We start from the raw sequence: 21,415 nt of genomic DNA on the forward strand, positions 1-21,415 counted from the left end.
GCTCCAAAAGGCTCTGCATCGCATTACCAACACCCAGCTGTGCAAGTCTCCAAATTTTACAGACACTGTTATGCCCACAATAAAATCTTAGTGTCAAAATCACTAGTACACGTGCTCTTTGTCTCGGCAATTCCACTAACAGAATGTTTTCTCTGATATGTTCCCACAGGCAGAGAAAAACACACACAAGTTTTCATTAACACCCTGCTTGCAACAGCAAAAGGTGAGACACAACCCACACATCCTTCACGGGGACCTGGTGCGACGAAGCCGGGGCTGGTGGTGGCTGGGGCATGGAAGGGCTGGGGACGGGGGTATAGACGGGCTGTCACTGCATCCATTTTAATATATTTTAAAATTTTAGAACCAGGTGAACATCTTCAAAATTAAATGCAAACAACTGGGAAAAGAGGAAGGGGAATTTTAACTCACCTTTAATATCCAGAAGGTGGTGTCCATCCCAGCCCCAAGGTTTAAAATCTGACAGTGACACTCCGTCTTCCGTAGGAATGCCTTTATCAGCTCACTGATGCCATGGACTCGAGCAAAATAGCCTAAGGAAGAGACAGAGGAACAGGCGGTCCCTCAGTGCCGACAACAGTGGCCTTGCAAAGCCCCCGAAGAGCGAAGAGCACGCCGGAACACCCTGCCCGCCTCCTGCGGGGTCGGCAGGGGCTGCAGACTTCACCTGAGACAGGGCAACTTCCAGGTTCTCTCCCCCTTTTTCTTAAAGCCTTCTGACCCAAACTGAGCACAACCTACGTAAGGGTGGGATTAACCATCTGTCCTAAGAGAAATAAAATGTCCTATAATTTTACTTCAGGAAGACCAGGGTTTTACATCAAAACATCCAGTCTCAATGTTCCTCTTGAAAATGACCTCTAGGAATTTGGCCTCTTGAGCTTTTTCACAGCCACAGAGAAGCGAGTCGGCTTGGACACTGGAAACACAAGAGCCTTCCTGCACAGTGGGAAGCACTCTCCCAGTGGGCTGCAGGTCCCCAAAGAGACATTCAAACCCGAGAGAGAGGAAGGGAGGGAGGAGGCTGACCTGGTGCCAGCGAGCCCGGCAGCCTGGCAGGCCCCTGCCTCTGGGGCACTCACAGGAAGCCTGCCCAGAGAGCGGGAGGGAGGGGGCGGAGCCCACTCAGCCAGGCTCCCCCAAGCTCGCCCTCTGTTCAAAGCAAACTCCAAGTCGTTATTCTCAGAAACACCCATTTTAAAATGTCTGCATTTCTTATAGGCCCTCCCTCTAGGATCTTCAGGGCCAAGACTCCCTGCTCACACAGGAGTGACTGTCACGTGGTCAACTTCTCAGTCAAATCCTTTGACTTCCTGATGCTGTCACCACCCATTCAGTAAGGCAGAAAAAGGAGTCCCTTATGTGAACAGGCACTTCACAGTAAACGATATATAGATGGCTTTTCAACATATGATCTTCAACCTTATCCTTAAGTAAAAAGAATAAAACTAAAACTACTCTATGATAGCATTTCTCAATATCAGATTAACAAAGATTAAAAATTTCACACTGAGCCCTAGTCCGTTTGGCTCAATGGATAGTCAGTCTGCGGACTGAAGGATCCCGGGTTCGATTCTGGTCAAGGGCATATGCCCAGGTTGCAGGTCCAATCCCCAATAGGGAGCATGCAGAGGCAACTATTAATGATTCTCTCTCATCATTGATGTTTCTCTCTCTCTCTCCCTTCCTCCCTGAAATCAAGAAAAATATATATTTTTTTAAAAACTTCACACTGATGGCCAAGATTTGATAATTACTAAAATTGATCCACATGTAATTCCACTTTTGACAGTTTGAAACTTTCCATAATAAAAGTATTTTTAAAAATAAAAATAGAAATTTTTTCTAAATAAGAAGTTTCATAATACGCTTGTTGGTGATGATGTTAGGAAATGAGCACTTTCATATACTACTGGAGAGAGTGCATCCTGGAACTCTGTTTAAGAATGAATCCCTCTCCCACCAGGCGTGGCTCAGTGGTTGAGCGTCGACCTATGAATCAGAAGGTCATGGGTTCAGAAGGTCATGGGTTCAATTCCCGGTCAGGGCACATGCCCTGGTTGCGGGTTCCCATCACATCCCCAGTGTGGGGTGTGCAGGAGGCAGCTGATTGGTGTTTCTCTCTCACCACTGATGTTTCGTTCTCTCTCTCCCTCTCCCTTCCTCAATACAAATTTTATATATATATAAATATATATATATATATATACATATATATATATATATACATATATATATATATCCTAGAGGCCCGGTGCACAAAAATTTGTGCACTCGGTGGGGAAGAGGGGGGTCCCTCAGCCCAGCCTGTGCCCTCTCGAAGTCTGGGACCCCTCGGGAGATAACGACCTGCTGGCTTAGGCCTGCTCCTGGGTGGCAGAGGGCAGGCCCAATCCCTAGGTGCAGCCCCTGGTCGGGCTCAGAGCAGGGCCGATTGAGGAGTTGGGGCGCCACCCCCTGTCATGCACAGAGCAGGGCGGATCGGGAGGTTGCGATGCCACCCTCAGTCACGCTCAGGTTAGGGCCGATTGGGGGGTTGGGGCACCGCCTCCTGTCACACTCAAGGCAGGGTTGATGGGGAGATTGCGGCGCCACCCCGTCACACACAGAGCAGGGCCCATCAGGGGGTTGGGGCGCTGCCCCGTCACTCACAGAGCAGGGTCAATCAGGGGGTTGGGGAGCTCCCCCCTATCACTCACAGAGTAGGGCCGATAGGGGAGTTGGGGCACCACCCCCTGTCACACACAGAGCAGGGCAGATCAGGGGGTTGGGGCACTGCACCCTGTCACACTCAGGGCAGGGCCAATGGGGAGGTTATGGCTCTACCCTGTCACACACAGAGCAAAGCCCGAGGAGGGGGGTTGGGGCGCTGCCCTCTATCACCCACAGAGCAGGGCGGATCAGGGGGTTGGGGCGCCGCCACTGTCACACTCAGGGCAGGGCCGATGGAGAGGTTATGGCTCTACCCTGTCACACATAGAGCAGGGCCCATGGGGGGGCGGGGGTTGGGGTGCCGCACCCTGTCACACACAGAGCAGGGCCGATCAGGGGGTTGGTGCGCTGCACCCTGTCAAACACAGAGCCGCAGGGCAATCAGGGGATTGGGGAGCTCCCCGCTATCAGGCACAGAGCAGGGCTGATCAGGGGGTTGGGGTGCCTTCCCCTGTCATGAACAGAGCAAGGTGGATAGGGAGGTTGTGGCCCCGCCCCCTGTCACTCACAGAGCCGCAGGGCGATCAGGAGGTTTGGGCGCTGCCCCCTGTCACGCTGATCCCAGTGCCGGGAGCCTCGCTGCTCCGCTGATCCTGGTGCCTGGAGGCATATTACCCTTTACTATATAGGATAGAGGCCTGGGGGCCGGCTGGTTTGCCCTGAAGGGTGTCCTGGATCAGGGTGGGGGTCCCCACTGGGGTGCCTGGCCAGCCTGGATGAGGGGATGATGGCTGTTTGCAGCTGGTCACACACCCTTCAGGGTGGGGGTCCCCACTGGGGTGCCTGGCCAGTCTGGGTGAGGGGCTGAGGGCTGCCTTCAGGCAGGTGATTGACTGAAGCTCCCAACCGCTCCTTTTTTTCTTTTTTTTTTTTTTATTCTGGGCCAGCTTTAGCTCTGGCTCTAGCTCTGAGGCCTGGGCTGCTGGAAGCTGGTATCTGATTTGTTTGCGTTCTATAATCGAAACAATGTATAACTCCAGCTCTGAGATCCCGGCGGCTGAAAGCTAGTTTCTAGGGTTTTGTTTAGCTTCTATATTTGTTACAAAGTTTCAAACTGCCAGCTCAGAGGCCGGCAAGGCAGGCAGGGAACGTTGGAGTTCGCCAGTCACTGGAACAAGCAAGCCTCATGTTCGCTTCCAGCTGCCTGGCTGCCTGCCACCATGTTGGCTGACAGTTATTTTGCATATACTCACTGATTAGCCAATGAAAAGGGTAGCGGTCGTACGCTAATTACCATGTTTCTCTTTTATTAGTGTAGATATATATATATATATTTTTTTTTAATTTTATTTTTTTTAAATGAATCCCTGAAACTTCAGACCACTCAGCTGATGAGAAGATGCCAGGGAGAAAGGGGGCCACTTGCCTCTGTTAATTTCAGGGGCCTTCCTCTCTTTGCTCAGCCTCACAAGGTGCTGGAGGTAAGGGTCATCCCAGTAGCCAACGCTCACTGCAAACCTGAGAGGAATGAAAGAGAACGCATGTGAGCAGAGATCTGTGTATATTCTGGCCAAGGTTCATGGCCCTGTTCCCAGGAACCAGGTCAAGGATCCAGAAGAAAGTCATCAGCCTCAAAGGCCACTGACTGCCCAGGCAGGCTTCCATTACACACTTGAACAGACTCACCACCCCTTATATTCACACACACTTCCCACCACGTCCCCTACAACGGCCATTTCTCACCTCTGTCTTTCCTCTTATGGCTAATTCCTTCCCCAGAGCCCTAAACAGCAAATAACTTCACCCCATCGCCACAACAATTTATTCACTCAGCAAACTCACTAGCCCAGGGGTGGGCAAACTTTTTGACTCAAGGGCCACAGTGGGTTCTTAAACTGGACTGGAGGGCCGGAACAGAAGCATGGATGGAGTGTTTGAGTGAACTAATATAAATTCAAAGTAAACATCATTACATAAAAGGGTACGGTCTTTTTTTTTTTAGTTTTATTCATTTCAAACGGGCCGGATCCAGCCTGCAGGCCGTAGTTTGCCCACGGCTGCACTAGCCAAAGCTTTTATCAGATAACTAAAAAGTTCTATGTCGAGAGAAAGGAAATTCAGAAATATTTGGCAAACATCACTAATAGCGGCCTACGTTTTCTCCTGACTCTGCAGTTTGTGCCAGTCATTTCACATCCCTTAAGGTGGGCACAGTGGGGAGACCGGGAAGAAACAAAACAACTACAACTTGCACAATGCTCTGGTGTCCTAACCTCTCTCTACCCCAGGCTACTCCCTACACAGGTAAAGTTCTAGTGTTCCGAGTCTGGGAGCTGAAGCCAGATTACACTGGGAGTCTTCTGGCAACCACGAGTGGCACCAGCCTAGGACCACCGATGAGTCACGGAAGGAACCTGGGTCCCCAAGGCCATGCCACACCACTGTGGGCCTGGGGCCTGCTCTACCTCCCCACAGACATTTGGTGAGATAATTTCTTCACCATCTGAGCCAACCCAAGCCAGGCTTCTGTTACTTTCAGCCTAAAGCACCCCACCTAATACCCGAGGGATGCCCTCAATTCCACGTTGCCTGATAAGGAAGCTGAAATTTAAGGGGTGTGGATGTGCGTGTCTCCCAGGTAGCTTCTGAGCTCCCAAAAGTAGACACTGTCACTTTTCTTTTCTTTATACCTACCGACAAGGTTTATTGCAGCCCTGACTGCAACAGGTGTTGATTCTGAAAAAAGACTCCCCACAGTATCTCACATTTATGTTTACACAACCACAGACACTTATAAGAAAGTACCTGTGTTCAACAAAACAACAAGAAAACCCACCTCGTGGGAAAACATATTTGCCAACGTCATATCTGATAAGGGCTTAATCTCCAAAATTTATAGGGAACTCATACAACTTAACAAAAAGAAGATAAACAATCCAATCAAAAAATGGGCAAAGGATCTAAATAGACACCTTTCAAAAGAGGACATTCAGAAAGCCAAGAGACATATGAAAACATGCTCAAAGTCACTAATCATCCGAGAGATGCAAATCAAAACAACAATGAGGTACCATCTCACACCTGTCAGAATGGCCATCATCAACAAATCAACAAACGACAAGTGCTGGAGAGGATGTGGAGAAAAAGGAACACTTGTGCACTGCTGGTGGGAATGCAGACTGGTGCAGCCACTATGGAAGGCAGTATGGAGGTTCCTCAAAAAATTGGAAATGGAACTCCCATTTGACCCTGTGATCCCACTTCTAGGAATATATCCCAAGAAACCAGAAACACCAATCAGAAAGGATATATGCACCCAGATGTTCATAGCAGCACAATTCACCATAGCTAAGATCTGGAAACAGCCTAAGTGCCCATCAGTAGATGAATGGATTAGAAAACTGTGGTACATCTACACGATGGAATATTATGCTGCTGTTAAAAAGAAGGAACTCCTACCATTTGCAACATCATGGATGGAACTGGAGAGCATTATGCTAAGTGAAACAAGCCAGTCAATGAAGGAAAAATACCACATGATCTCACTCATTCATGGATAATAAAGACCATTACAAACTTTTGAACAATAATAGATACAGAGGCAGAGCTGCCTCAAACTGATTGTCAAACTGCAGTGGGAAGGCCAGAGAGAGTTGGGGGGCACGAGGGAGGGGAGTAAGAGATCAACCGAAGGACTTGTATGCATGCATATAAGCATAACTAATGGACATAAGACACTGGGGGGTAAGGGAGGGTAGGGGTTTGTCAAGGGCGGGGGGGAAAAAAGGACACTTATGTAATACCCTTTGTAATACTTTAAGCGAAAAATAAAAAAATAATAATAATAATAATAAAAAAAAAATGTTAAAAAAAAAAAAAAAAAAAAAGAAAGTACCTGTGTTCAGCTACTCAGTACAGCCGCTCAGCACAGAAACAAAGAGCTTGCTAAGAACACCACTTGCTACAAGCCTGGACTCTCCGAGGAAAACAGAGTATTACAAGAGTAAACTCGCTCAGTGGTCCAAAGAGTATTTCACAAAATATCATGAAATCAACGGAATAATCTGAAAACCTGCATTTAAAAAATGAAGTACAATACAGTAAAACAGAAAACACCCAGGCGCCTTACACACAGAAAGGGATGAGACTTCTGTGAAGATTGTGTTGCACATCTGTGCTGGAGGAAGTAAGTTTTCTCACTGAGTTTCATGAACAGATTTCAAAGGATTCATCTAGTGCCATCTAGTGGTCACTGCCTAATGATGAGAACACCATCGAACAGTTAAAGCAAGCATGTCAAACTCTCGGCCTGCGGGCCACATGAATATTTTTGCGGCCCAGCCAATACAACGGTATGTAAGAAATGTTTTAATAAAAATTTCATAACTTAATTTTTACAATATCCTGTTATACATAACTAGAGGCCCGGTGCATAAAATTCATGCACAGGGGAGGGGGGGTTCCCTCAGCCCAGCCTGCACCCTCTCCAATCGGGGACCCCTTAGGGCAGGGGTGGGCAAACTTTTTGAGTCGAGGGCCACAATGGGTTCTTAAACTGGACCGGAGGGCCGGAACAAAAGCATGGATGGAGTGTTTGTGTGAACTAATATAAATTCAAAGTAAACATCATTACATAAAAGGGTACGGTCTTTTTTTTTTTAGTTTTATTCATTTCAAACGGGCCGGATCTGGCCCACGGCTGCCTTAGGGGATGTCTGACTGCCGGTTTAGGCCAGGGATTGGGCCTAAACCGGCAGTCAGACATCCCTCTCACAATCCGGGACCACTGACTCCTAATCACTCACCTGCCTGCCTGTCTGGTCGCCCCTAACTGCCCCCTCCCTGCTGGCCTGGTCACTCCTAACTGCCCCCCCTGCTGGCCTGGTCACCCCTTACTGCCCCCCCTGCCAGCCTGTTCTCCCCCAACTGCCCCTCTCTGCCAGCCTGGTCACCCCTCATGGCCCCCAAACCATCCTGGTCGCCCCACACAGCCTGCTTGTTCAGTCGTTTGGTCGTCCCTCACTAACACCCCTGCTGGCCTGGTCATAGGCAGCCATCTTGTGAGGGTGTGAGGGTTAATTTGCATATTACCTCTTTATTATATAGGATTATTAATAATGAACTGTAACATTTGCTAATGACTGATTACTATAATCATGTTGCATTCATTTCCCTTATGCACCAGGACACCATTTTTCTTCACTAATCCAGCAGCGAATATTTTAGCATCTGATTGCCACGTCATTAGTCTTGGACTGACTTGATTGGTGTGCGCAACAGGAAATATTTCGCTTTCGGAGAACAAGAAAAATAGGTTTATTTGTGTTATGCTTATTAATTTGTGCAGTTATTCAGTGTCTGGTAAGTTAATGTTCAAGAAAAAATATTAATTTTTATTAAAATGTTCTATTATTTTATGTTAACGAAGACTCATTTATTTCAGCCCTTGGCATTCAGCATGTCTCTATCGAAATAAACCTACGTTTCTATGAAAATTGAAGCTTTTGCTTTTTGCAGCCACATACACTTCCACCTTGTTGATTTGGCCCATGTTAGCCTTGGAGTCTGACATGCTTGAGTTAAAGGGTTAGAAGGGGCCTTGGAAATGATCTGGTCAATCCCAACATCCAGTACAAGAATCCTTTCATAGGTATCAAGCTGCTCACCCCACTGCCAAGCAACCGCTGGAAGGCTGCTCTGCGGGCCTCCCTCCAAGCACTCCTGTTGGACTATTGCTGCCCTGGCAGATAACAAGGAGCAGTTTCTATTCCTCTCAGCTCTGTACTATCAGTTGGTATTAGATTCAGTCAAGCAATATTTATTGTCTGCTCAATGCCAGGCAAGACGGAGAAGGGCCAGAGGCAAAGATAAACATGGGATTATGACCAGTGAAGGGCATGAGTAACGAGGAGAACAAAGGGATCTTCCTGCGAGAAGGGGAAGGGAAAGGCCTCTGGGTGGGGGATGGCGAGTTGAGCCTTAGAGAATGGAGTCACTGAGCAAAGGGCCCTGCAGACAGGAGGCCCGGCTGACAGACGGGCTCTGGTGTGGGAATGGACTTAGAGTGTCCCGGTAGCAGAAGGGGGACGGGGGGGGGGGGGGGGGGGGTCGGAGCTGGAGAGCGGTAAGGAAACAGGAGAAACTGGGGAAGAGGTTGGAGAGAAAAGTAAACTCAGGCACACGTGCCTGGCAGGAGCCTGGGACTGACCTCAACAGTACACAGGCACGTCCGACCACCATCCCGAGTCCTACGCCCCAGTGTTTCTAACCAGTGTCTCTCCAGGCCTCACACTGTAAAACTGCACTTGGATGATTTCTGTGTTACTGTATTCTACTTCATTTTTCAAATGCAGCTTTCAGATAGTCTGTTGATTTCATGGTATCGATGGGTCACAACTTACTGTTTGTGAAACACTCTTTTGGACCACCGAGCAATATATATGTATGTGTGGTTGTATTGTGTACATGTATGTGTATGTGTATATATGCGTGGGTATTATTTAGATATGTGTGTATGTGTGGTTGTATTGTGTACGTGTATGTGTATCTATGTGTGGGTATCATGTAGATATGTGTGTATGTGTGGCTAGGATTTTGATTGGGACTACACTGACTCTATGGATCAATTAGGGGTGAATAGACAACACCAAGTCTTCTAATGCATGAACAAAGTATACCTCCGATTTACGTAAGTCTCCTTTAATTTCTCTCAGTAGTGTTTTATAGTTTTCTGTGTAAAGGTATTTTCATTAGATTTATTCTTAGACAGTTTACATTTTTGATGCTATTATAAATAACTAGAGGCGCAGTGCACAAAAATTTGTGCACTCGGGGGGGGGGGGGTCCCTCAGCCCGGTCTGTGCCTTCTCGCAGTCTGGGACCCCTCAGGGGATGTCCACCTACTGGCTTAGGCCCGCTCCCCGGGAGACTGGGCCTAAGCTGGCAATCAGACATTCCCTCTGGCAGCCCGGCAACGCTCAGGGGATGTCCACTTGCCAGCGGGGAGCAGGCCTAAGCTGCAGTCGGACATTCTTAGTGCTGCTGAGGAGGCAGGAGAGTCTCCCGTCACCACCGCTGTGCTGGCAGCCATCAGCCTGGCTTGTGGCTGAGCAGAGCTCCCCCTGTGGGAGGGCACTGACCACCACCAGGCATTTCCTGCATTGAGTATCTGCCCCCTGGTGGTCAGTGTGTGTCATAGTAACCAGTCATTCCCAGTTGTTCTGCTGTTAGGGTCAATTTGCATATTACCCTTTTATTATATAGGATATTTTTAAATTTCACTTCTTGTCCTGGCCAGTGTTGCTAGCTGGTTAGAACATCCGCCCACAAAAGAGTCTCAGGTTCTATTCCGGTCAAGGGCACACACCTGGGTTGCAGGTTTGATCCCCAGCCCTGGTCAGGCACATGCAGGAGGCAACCAGTTGATATCCAATTGATATGTCTCTTTCACATAGATGTTTCTCTTCTTCTCCTCTCTCCCCTTCTCTCTCTCTCTCTCTCTCTCTCTCTCTCTCTCTTTCCCCTCACCTCCCCCCCACCCCCGCTTACTCTCTCCCTTCCACTGTCTCAAAAAACGGATGGAAAAAATATCCGTTGTGAGTATTAATAACAAAAAATTCATTTTCCTATACATGAACGTATATTTACAATACATCTATCTGACAAAAGACTCCTACCCAGCTAAGTAATGAACTACAATATAAGTCAAAAACAACAGTGACATCATCAATAAAAATGGGCAAAAAACTTGGACAGACAGTTCATGAAAGATGTAGGAATGGCCAATAAACACATAAAAAAGGTGATTAAGTCCTAGCCGGTTTGGCCCAGTGGTTAGAGCATCAGCCTATGGACTGAAGGGTCCCAGGTTCGATTCGGGTCAAGAGCACATGCCTAGGTTGCGGGCTCAATCCCCAGTAGGGGGCGTGCAGGAGGCAGCCGACCAATGATTCTCTCTCATCATTGATGTTTCTATCTCTCTCTCCCTCTTCCTTTCTCTCTGAAATCAATAAAAATATATTTATTTTTTAAAAAGGTGCTTGACCCTGGAGAGGGTCAATGGGGGGAGGGGACATCTGTAATACTTTTAACAATAAACATAAATTAGTCACCAGGGAAATGCAATGTAAAACCATAGTGAGATGCTATTTCACACCCACTGACGATATGGAGTGTTAACAAGGATGTGGAGTTTTCATCCATTGCTGGTGGGAAGTGTAAACTGATAAACCACTTTGGGAATTAATCTGGCAATTAAATACACACCCAGCCTATGATTACGCAATTCTACTCCTAGACATCTACCCAAGAGAAATGAAGGACCTGTAAGAATGTTCATCGCAGCCCATCCACAGTGGCCCAAAACTGGGCACAACTCAAGTGACCCTGGTCCAGGGAAGGGACAAACAAATCAGGGTGTGGTCACACAGCATGAAAAGGACCAAACCACTCTACACAGACAGGGGTTCTCTCCTCACCACATACGAGCCAGGTTCCTCTGAGCCGTCTTCTCAATCAGGCTGCAACCTTGGCCTGTAATATAGAGACTTGGACAAACACTAACAGCTTCTAAGAGCTCAAGGCCACAACCTCAGGATGACGCTCCTCGCACTTAAAGTGCCTGAGAGAATGCAAGGCCGCCAGGAGCACAGCATGTCCAGCCAACATTAAAGATGCGCCCCTTCTCCCAGGTAGCAAACCCAGGCGGCTTCACGTGGACCGACCCCTTCCTCCCTCCCTCTTTTTATAACTTTTCACTTCTCTGACTCTACTGCCCAGTGCTCGCCCAACTCCTGACTCCCCCACCTCCCTCAAAACGCCCTCTGTAGAGCTGCAGGCGAGTTATTCACCCAGGACTCTTTCCCTGTTGCAATAGTTATTGCTGGTTAAAACCTGACCTTACCACTTTAACCAGTATTTGGCTTTATCTCTGACAACATGATTGAATCTCAACGAACATGCTGAGTGAAAGAAATTACAAAAAGAATGCATACTGTATGATTCCATTCGTATGATGTTCAAGAACAGGCAAATCTGATCCATGGTAGCTGAAATCAGAAAATACTAGTGAGGTGGGGGCAAGGAGACCAACCAAAAGAGAGAAAAATGGCCTTTCTGGAGTTTCAGAAATATTTTACATCTTGTTGAGTGGTGGTTCACAGATATATACAACTGTCAACACTCCTCAAATGGAAAACTTGAACACTTAATTTATAGGGTGTCCCCTCAAAATGTATATATACTTTGAATAATTATAAAGGCAGTGTTTATTAAAATGCATCCCATTTTCAAAATTGAGCTATCAGCTGTTAAAATGTGCATATATTTTTTGGGATACCCTGTATATAAATTATGTCCCTCTCTCCCTCCTCTATTTTCTTCTCTTCCCCTCCCCTATCCCCTACCCCCTCCTCTCCCCTCCACCTCTTCCTCTACTTCTCTCTCCCTTCTTCCTCCTCCTCCGCCTCCTCTTCCTCCTCCTCCTCCTTCTTTCTCTCTCTCTCTCTCTCTCTCTCTCTTCCCCTCCCCCTCCCCCACCAGGGAAATTTGGGGGGGGGGGGGAGATGAGGAACATAGCAGGATCTTCAAGTTCCCTTTCTAATATCCACTCACCTCTTCTTCCTTACTAAAAGAACCCCAATTTTGTTTGAGGCATCCATCTACCCAATGAGAAGTTCTTACCTCCCCACACTTTCCTGCAGCTGAGGGTGGGGCCATATGTCCCAGTACAAAGAAGTCTACAGGGCTTCCCAAAACTCTACAGCGTTCCTGATGAAAAGAGACACACTCAGACACATGTCTTTTGCTGGTACCCTTCCTTCCCCATTCTTGCCCTGCCAGGCAAGCTATGGGAGCTCTGAATCAATTCCCAACTAAGTAACTTTGGGATTAATAGTCTTAAGGCATCAAAATGGGGGGGGGGAGGCATTTCAATTGGGAGTCAAGAATGCCATTGCTGTGTTAAAGTATATATAAGAATTTAGTATATTATATATGACTTTTCAAATCAATTAGGAAATAGAGATCATTTAATAGATGGTATAGGGACAACTAGCTAATGTTTTCAGACAAAATTAAGTTAAAACTGCTACATTCTTACATAAAAGAGATGAATGATTTAAGCATAAAAGACAAAGCCATAGAAGTACTAAAAGAAAATGTTGAAATGATTGAAAATGGACTTTCAAAGCACTGCTCAAAAAACACAAGCCATAAAATTAGGTTGTCAGATTTTGCACCATGAAGATTCACAATTTCTGTATTATGAAATGCACTGACAAGCAAAAGTGAAAACCAAGCATCCATCTGAGAGAAAATACTGCAACAAACACAGGCCAAGGAGTACCATCCTTCATATAAAAAGTTCTTATAAAGCAGAAATAGAAGTACAAATAACCAGACAAGAAAAAGACAACAACCCAGTTGGAAAATGACTGGAGAAAGGATTCACATAAAAGTATCAATGATAGTGAGCAAAGTGCTGGGTCTCACCAGTGATCATAGAAACACAAATTAGAGAGGGATTATTCTCCACCTGCCAGCTAAGCCATTGGTCACCAAGAAAATTCTATGATTAGCATCTCATTTGCACAGGCGGGAATGAAAACTGATACAACCTCTTTCGTTAAGCATTTCGCAGAAGCTTCTCACTTTGTCATTTAAAAAATTAAGTTTGTGCCGAAACCGGTTTGGCTCAGTGGATAGAGCGTCGGCCTGCGGACTGAAAGGTCCCAGGTTCGATTCCGGTCAAGGGCATGTACCTGGGTTGCGGGCACATCCCCAGTGGGGGCTGTGCAGGAGGCAGCTGATCGATGTTTCTCTCTCATCGATGTTTCTAGCTCTCTATCTCTCTCCCTTCCTCTCTGTAAAAAATCAATAAAATATATTAAAAAAAAAAAAAAAAATTAAGTTTGTAAGAGAAAAAATGATGTGAATATTCCTATTCTAGATATAAAATCATTACCTTTCACAGGTATTTTCCAATATTTAATTCATTCCTTTTTTAAAAAACAGGGGAGGGTTAATCATCCAGAATTTATTGGACTTTCTTGATGAGCAAGTTTGGCAGCTAATTTCTCCTCAACACAATGTCCTAGATCTAAAGTGGCACATCTTCTCTGGAGGTGCAGAGGCCATCCTTGGTCAAAGTCTCAGCATGCTCTCCCAGGCAGCAGTGATGGGGCGGGGCAGCCGTGATGGGGCGGGGCAGCAGTGATGGGGCGGGCCAGCTGTGAAGGGGCGGGGCAGCCGTGATGGGGCAGGGCAGCTGTGATGGGGCGGGCCAGCTGTGAAGGGGCGGGCCAGCTGTGGTGGGGCGGGGCAGCTGTGGTGGGGCGGGGCAGCTGTGGTGGGGTGGGCCAGCTGTGAAGGGGCAGGGCAGCCGTGATGGGGCGGGGCAGCCGTGAAGGGGCGGGGCAGCCGTGATGGGGCGGGCCAGCTGTGGTGGGGCGGGCCAGCTGTGGTGGGGCGGGGCAGCTGTGGTGGGGCGGGGCAGCAGTGATGGGGCAGGCCAGCCGTGAAGGGGCAGGGCAGCCGTGATGGGGCGGGGCAGCCGTGAAGGGGCGGGGCAGCCGTGATGGGGCGGGCCAGCTGTGGTGGGGCGGGCCAGCTGTGGTGGGGCGGGGCAGCTGTGGTGGGGCGGGGCAGCAGTGATGGGGCGGGCCAGCTGTGGTGGGGCGGGGCAGCTGTGGTGGGGCGGGGCAGCTGTGGTGGGGCAGGGCAGCAGTGATGGGGCGGGCCAGCTGTGAAGGGGCGGGGCAGCAGTGATGGGGCGGGGCAGCTCTGGTGGGGCGGGCCAGCTGTGGTGGGGCAGGGCAGCCGTGATGGGGCGGGGCAGCTGTGAAGGGGCGGGGCAGCCGTGATGGGGCGGGCCAGCTGTGGTGGGGCGGGCCAGCTGTGAAGGGGCGGGGCAGCTGTGGTGGGGCGGGCAGCAGTGATGGGGCGGGGCAGCTCTGGTGGGGCGGGGCAGCTGTGGTGGGGGCGGGCAGCAGTGATGGGGCGGGCCAGCTGTGAAGGGGCGGGGCAGCTGTGGTGGGGCGGGCCAGCTGTGAAGGGGCGGGGCAGCAGTGATGGGGCGGGGCAGCTGTGGTGGGGCGGGGCAGCAGTGATGGGGCAGGGCAGCAGGCTTACGGAGACCACCTGCATCTCTAGGGGGACAGTTTTCAGAAATCAGATTCACTTCTATCATTTTCACACTGGCCCCTGGCCTGGTTTCTGAACCGTATAGACCACTCAATACCAGTGAAGAAGAAAAGCAGCTGTTTAAGGCCTCCCAGGGTGATGTAATCTTGAGTGTTCGCATCCAGTTCTAGTCACTGTAGCCATCCACGGATGCTATCACACCTACAATGCGCGTGGCTCTGAGGTGGACGCGGCCCCTGCTTTGTGTCGTGTTTATTCTAGTGGAACACAAAACTACACCCGATGTCTGAATTGCAAATGGCCGGTTCCCACGAAGGACGCACGAAGGAGGCACAGGGTGTACGTTCAGGTCTGCGGGTATCAGAGGCCTCCTTGCTTGAGGGAGCCCGTCTGAGCTAAGGCGTCATCTATGACTCCCCAGCCTCCCCCACATCCAATCCGCCAGCACCTCCTATGGGCTCCACCTGACAGCCCCTCAGCACCTCACAGCTCCCGCCCTGCCGGCCACCAGCCTCTCGGGCCTGGGGTATCCCAGAGCCTAACTGGTCTCCTGACTCCCATCCTCGCCCTGCAGTTTGGTCCCCACAGAGAAGCTGACATGATCCCGTTAAAACCCACGTCAAGTGAGCTCATTCTTCATTCAGTTCAAAATCCCCAGCGGCTCCCTCTCCAAGGAAGAGTTAGTCCTACAAGAGGCTGCACCATCTGTCCCCCAGCCCCAGGCCCAGGCAGCTGGTCAGGCCCGCTCCCGCCTCAGGGCCCACCTACTCTGTTGGCCTCGCCTGGGGCCTGGGTTCCCACTTACACAGGTCTCCTCCCTCCTGCCCCCAGTCTCTCCCCAGCACTACCTTCCCAGCAGAGCCCTCCCTGGCCATCCCATCCTAGAGGACAACTCCTTCCAACACTCCCAGGCGCTGATCACCAGCTGACACGCCAGATGTCATGTTTCCCAGCCGGCGCCCCCACTGGAACGAACGCCCTGTAAGAGCTCGGTGTTGTCTGGGTTGCTCGCTTCTGCTCCACAGGAGAACAGTGCCTCCACAAAGGAGGCACGCAGTAAAGAAAGCCCAATGAACGCATTAAGCCGAGATGACTGACGCAGAACTAAAGGGGCGAGGGAGGGAGGGAGGGAGCAGCAGGCTGAAAGGCTAGAGGAAGGCGGGGGAGCAGGACACACCTGAAGAACTTCGAGGGTGGCAGGGAGGGAGGGGGGTGAGGCTGGAGAAGCAGGTGAGAGCAGGCAGGGCCATGGAGGCCCCTCAGGAGCTGGGTCCTCTAACAGCAACAAGAAGCTACTGCACTGGGAGTGGCCTGAGCAGGCAGGCCTTTTATAAAACGCTCACCTCAGAGGGACGTGGATTTGGGGGAAATAAGGGGGAGCTCAGTTAGTGGGCTGGTGCCATAACTGACCACAGGTGACCTCAGCTTGGACAGAGGTAGCAGAAGGGGAGGTGAAGAAACGGAAGCAGATTCCTGGCATATTTAGCAGATAAGAATCAAAGTTCTGATCACAGGGGGAAGTGAAAGGGCAGCTTCAAGATCACCTTACCTTTCAGGCCTGTGAGCTGAACGGGCAGCACCACTCATTGGGGTGGGGGAAGGGTGGCAAGGAGACTGTGGGAAGGTGAACTTGAGCAGAGTCTTGGAAATAATGAATTTGAGATCATTGAGAGATCGCAGTGGGCAGTGAGACACCCAGGGCAGCATGAGCAGATCCTGAAAAGTGCGGTGTGTCACGCCATGTTGTGTAGATTTTTACCTGGTGTCTGACGGTTAATCAAGTGACAGGATAAGATGTGTGGTTCAGAAAAGTCACCCTGGCCACAGTGTAAACACGTGGGTGGAGGAGGGGCTAGTCTAGAAGCAGGAAGAAAAGTGAGGCCGCTGCAATAAGCCAGGTGGGCCAGCAGACCGGCAGGAAATGGGAACAGATCTCACGCAGCTGCGGGGGATTTTTCTAAAACACGAAACCAGATCATGTCAGGTCCCCAATTAAAATCGCTCAGGACCGCCCTAACCGGTTTGGCTCAGTGGATAGAGCATCAGCCTGCGGACTGAGGGGTCCCAAGTTCGATTCCGATCAGGGGCATGTACCTTGGTTGCAGGCACATCCCCAGTGGGAGCTGTGCAGGAGGCAACTGATCGATGTTTCTCTCTCATCGATGTTTCTAACTCTCTATCTCTCTCCCTTCCTCTCTGTAAAAAATCAATAAAATATATTTTAAAAAAATAAATCGCTCAGGACCTTCCACCTTTCGTTCTCTCACGGCCTCTCCACAATTCTCTCTTGCCACCCATGCCCCCGCCCAATGTCAAGTTCCCCTAACTCGCACTGTGCCTCATGGCATGCTACTCAGCTCCTGCTCTCTCCTTCTGCCTGGCAGACTCCCATTTGCCCTCCGAACACTCACAGGCCCCTCGGTGAAACAAGAAAAGCAGGCCGACATCGAGGCGCTGGCGGGCGTTCACCGAGGTCACCTCGAAGGCACAGGGTCATACTGCACCGGTGATGCAGGGAGACAGAAGAAGGCTGCTTCATAACTCAGTCTCAACAGACAAAATGAGGTCGGGGTGCCATCCACCAAGCACCAGACCCTCCCGGCTGCCAGGAGTGACTGCGGCTCCTTGATGAACGGCAGGGATGGTCTCGCTCAGTCACACCTCCTTCTAGAAAAGGCTGACTGAAGTACCGACGATAGGACTGCCCCGCTCCTGTCGGCACCCAACCCAGTGCAAGTCCTCGCTTCCTTGAACTCTCCCCCAAATTATCCAACCACAGCCCAAGTCCTGAAGTTCTAACACAGTCCCGTCCGTCCCTCCGCCCTCCCACCGACAGGCCCGTAAGTTCCCCCGTGTGAGTGCGCCCCCACTACGATGAGTAACTAAGCCCAACTGCGTAACTACAAGTGGTTTCTAGTGGTCTCTGCCGGAAGACATGGACAGCTGCAACAGAAAGGATGGCTACGTTTCTGGGCAAGAAGTAGGTGCATTCCCACCTGAAGGCTTCCATTTCCTGTTCAGCAATACCCACACCTCTACTCTGTTACCTTGAGGGGGAGAGGAGGGGAAGGGAGAGGAGAGGTTTGAGGAAAGTGGGAAATGGCTGAGTTAAGTATTCTGGAGAGCGGGAAAGTGAGTTGACCTGGGAATCATACTAGAATGGTCATGCTCTGCTCAGGGCACAGGTGCGGCTGGGTGACATGAATTCACAGCAGGCCCCATAGTATTCGAGGTGAGAAAGGAGAGTTTGGCTCAACCAGGGTTTGGGGTTTACCAGCACTGGAGGGCAGGAGAGATAAGTCGCTGCCAGAGAAGGGCAGAATGGCCGGCCATGAACTCTAAGCTCAATTGAGAGGTAAGAGCCCAGAGCAGCGGTCGCCAAGCGGTGGTCCGCGGACCGCGGGTGGTCCTTGAGGTCCGAAAGGTTGGCGCCCGCTGGCCTAGGACGTGTCTGAAGGGTAGAGAAAACCAGGGAGGACCTGAGCGAAAATGTGCTGGGGGCGTAACAGGAATAACTGACTAAGCGAGCTGAAAAGAAGAGTGTGAAAAAGCTTCGATGAACCGCATCTGCATGGCCAGCACATCCGGTCTTCACAGCTTGGCCTAGCCCAGAGCAGCCCCAGCCCACAGACCATGCTGCCCTGCAGGTCGGGTTAAAAACCACTACCTTAAATTCTCTGCACTTCAAACCTGAACTCCCCCTACAATGTTTAGGTGTCAGTAGACACAGAGGGCGCCGGAAACCGAGACAGAGAAGAGCTAAATTATAAAAACTATCCAACTGAGAGTCAAGGAAAGTCATGCTCTAGTCCAGCCGTGGGCAAACTACGGCCCGCAGGCCGGATCCGGCCCGTTTGAAATGAATAAAACTAAAAAAAGAAAAAGACCGTACCCTTTTATGTAATGATGTTTACTTTGAATTTATATTAGTTCACACAAACACTCCATCCATGCTTTTGTCCCGGCCCTCCGGTCCAGTTTAAGAACCCATTGTGGCCCTCGAGTCAAAAAGTTTGCCCACCCCTGCCGTCCTACTATTTCTCTGTACTTTTCTTTGCGTCTGAGTTATTTTATAGCTATTTACTTTTTTTAAGTATGCAAAATACATTTCCAATAAATATTAAGTAAACCAATATTATTAATAAATATTAAATAAACCTAACCCTAATGTGCTACAGAAAACCTTTTTGTTTGTTTGTTTTTTGGTTAATCCTCACTGGAGGATATTTTTCCCATTGATTTTTAGAGAGAGCAGAAAGGAGGGAGGGAGGGGGAGAGAGAGAGAGAGAAACATGAATTCGAGAGAGACACATCAATTGATTGTTTCCCACATGCACCCTGCGGGGATCAAACCTGCAACTCAGACATGCCCTTGACCGGGAATCAAACAAGACCATTTGGTACTGAGGCAGACACTCTAACCCAGCAGTTCTCAACCTGTGGGTCGAGACCCCTTTGGAGGTCTAACGACCCTTTCACAGGGGTCGCCTAAGACCATCGGAAAACACAGATATCATTACATATTGTTTTTGTGATTAATCACTATGCTTTAATTATGTTCAATTTGTAACAAGGAAAATACATCCTGCATATCAGATATTTACATTACGATTCATAACAGTAGCAAAATTACAGTTATGAAGTAGCAACGAAAATAATTTTATGGCTGGGGGTCACCACAACATGAGGAACTCTATTAAAGGGTCGCAGCTTTAGGGAGGTTGAGAACCACCGCTCTAACCACTGAGCACACGGGCCAGGGCCAGAAAAGTATTTTATTTCCCTCTCATAATTTAATAACACTGTAGATTCTCTTACTAAAGAGCAGTCAACATGAGAACAATTATTTCTAATTCAACAGTGCTATACGTGTGGTCAATAGCAACTGAAAGCGGAAGAAATAAAGCTGGGTGTCTTTAAACTCACAAATTTCACCAAGGACTGCCTCCAAGCCTTTAATACTTATGTATGCATTTATCTATTTACTCGTATTTAATCTACCGCCACTCACACATACCACATGCCAGACACTGCTCTAAGGGCTTTCCTAATATTACATATCATTTCATCTTTACGATCATCCCCACTTTACAGACCAGAAAACTGAGAACACAGACTGGTTGAATAACTTGCCTGACTGAGGTTTTGCATGACTTGTAAATGGCAGGGCTCAGATCAGTGCGGCATTCTGGCTCCATTCTGGCTCCAGAGTCCAGGTTCTGCTTCACTAAGCCTGGTCTCCAAGAACCCACAAAAAGCGCAGTCCTTAACCCCGACTTTTGTTCTCCCCACCCTACAAACCCTGATGGCCCCAGCAGCCAGGGCATTGGTTCCGTCCCTCCAACAGTCCACACTTGACTTGCTCTGCCTGAACAGTCTCCAACACTGCTTTTTAAGCCTTTTGTTCTCAGTTTAAACATCACTGCCTAAATTACGAAGTCTAATCTCAGCACTCCACACAAAATTGTCATTATGTATTTTATGGGTAATTATTTGTCTCCTGTCTCTTTTCCAACTAGGCTGTACGTCAGGCGCCGTGTCAGTCTCGTTCATTATGTGGTCCCCATCACTGAACCCCCACCACCGTGCACAATGAAGGGCCTGGAGCAAAGTAAGCTCTCAACAATTTTTGTTGAATGAATAAATGGAGTACATTCAAGTCTCATGCTTTCTTTTTCATGCTTCCAGGTGTGTGATGTCTACCTGTGCTCACAGGCGCCCCCCTCCCCGCCCCGCAACTACATCCCTAATAGTGTGGACTCCTGTAGCAATCAGGCGAGAACGCTGGAAAGTACTGGCTCTGCACGCCAATATGATGTGGTCGTGGTCACGTCATTTCCCCCCTCCACGCTGTACTCTAGGCACGACCCCGGGCTTGCACCGCGCCTGGCACACAGCAGAAGGTACATCATTGTGTTTCATAAACGAAGCCCTGCCCTGTGAAATTCACAGGGGAGAAGCCAGGGTCTCGGGAGCTGGCGGGCGCCTGGTGGCGTGCAAGCGCGTTCCACCGACACAGGCCCGCCTCCCACCCGGGCCCCAGCCCCCGGAGCTGACGCCCCTAACCCGCGCCCCGCAGTCACCTCTTGCAGATAGAAGCATCATCGCAGGTGCCTTGCACGCCTTCGTCGTCAGCTTCGGTCGAGGAAGGACAGGAGTTGAAAGTGGTCGACCTCAGGTTAGTGGCCATGGGCGTGGAGGTTCCGGGGTGCTGTGCCCACCCGGGACATGAAAGCGGGGTCGACCGCCGCCGGGGGAATTAGCGAACCTCCAGGAAGGCAGGAGAGAGGGGCTGGGCTCCGCCCGCTCAGCTGGCGCGGCTCGGAGAGGCCGCCCACGACCACTGTCCCAGCAACCTTCGCGCTTATTGGAGCCGCTGACAGGACGCTCATTGAGTAATTTCCCAGCCTCTCAGCCTGCGGAGGTGCTCATTGGACAACTCCTTTAGCCCCGCCCACAAAACCCGGAAGTTTGCCAGGGAGGGGGAAGTAAAGTGAACTTGACACACTATGGCACCGCAATACTTTCTGGGAATTGTAGTCTTAGGTGAGTGGCGAGGCCACTGAGATTCTTATTGCTGGCCACGTAATTTTATACCTGT

At 49.7% G+C, this 21,415-nt stretch overlaps 1 protein-coding gene across 3 annotated transcripts in view; it reads right to left on the reverse strand.

The window, feature by feature from the left end:
- Positions 1-21,151, reverse strand: part of LCMT1 (leucine carboxyl methyltransferase 1) — a 45,703-nt gene extending 24,552 nt beyond the window's left edge. Inside the window, exons 1-3 of one of the 3 annotated variants that reach the window (XM_070413636.1) lie at positions 20,898-21,151; positions 4,100-4,191; positions 433-554 (exon numbers count right to left, since the gene is read on the reverse strand). In XM_070413636.1, the coding sequence (XP_070269737.1) occupies positions 433-554; positions 4,100-4,191; positions 20,898-21,004 (321 nt within the window). In that variant the 5' untranslated portion in view covers positions 21,005-21,151. The remainder of the gene's footprint in view (positions 1-432; positions 555-4,099; positions 4,192-20,897) is intronic. The other 2 variants (XM_070413638.1, XM_070413637.1) reach the window with 2 other exon arrangements.
- Between the last annotated feature and the right edge of the window lie 264 nt (positions 21,152-21,415).

The sequence above is a fragment of the Myotis yumanensis genome, unplaced genomic scaffold, assembly GCF_028538775.1.
Source record: "Myotis yumanensis isolate MYYU_CA2020_CCGP unplaced genomic scaffold, mMyoYum1.0.hap1 SCAF_4, whole genome shotgun sequence".
In the NCBI taxonomy this organism is placed as follows: domain Eukaryota; kingdom Metazoa; phylum Chordata; class Mammalia; order Chiroptera; family Vespertilionidae; genus Myotis; species Myotis yumanensis.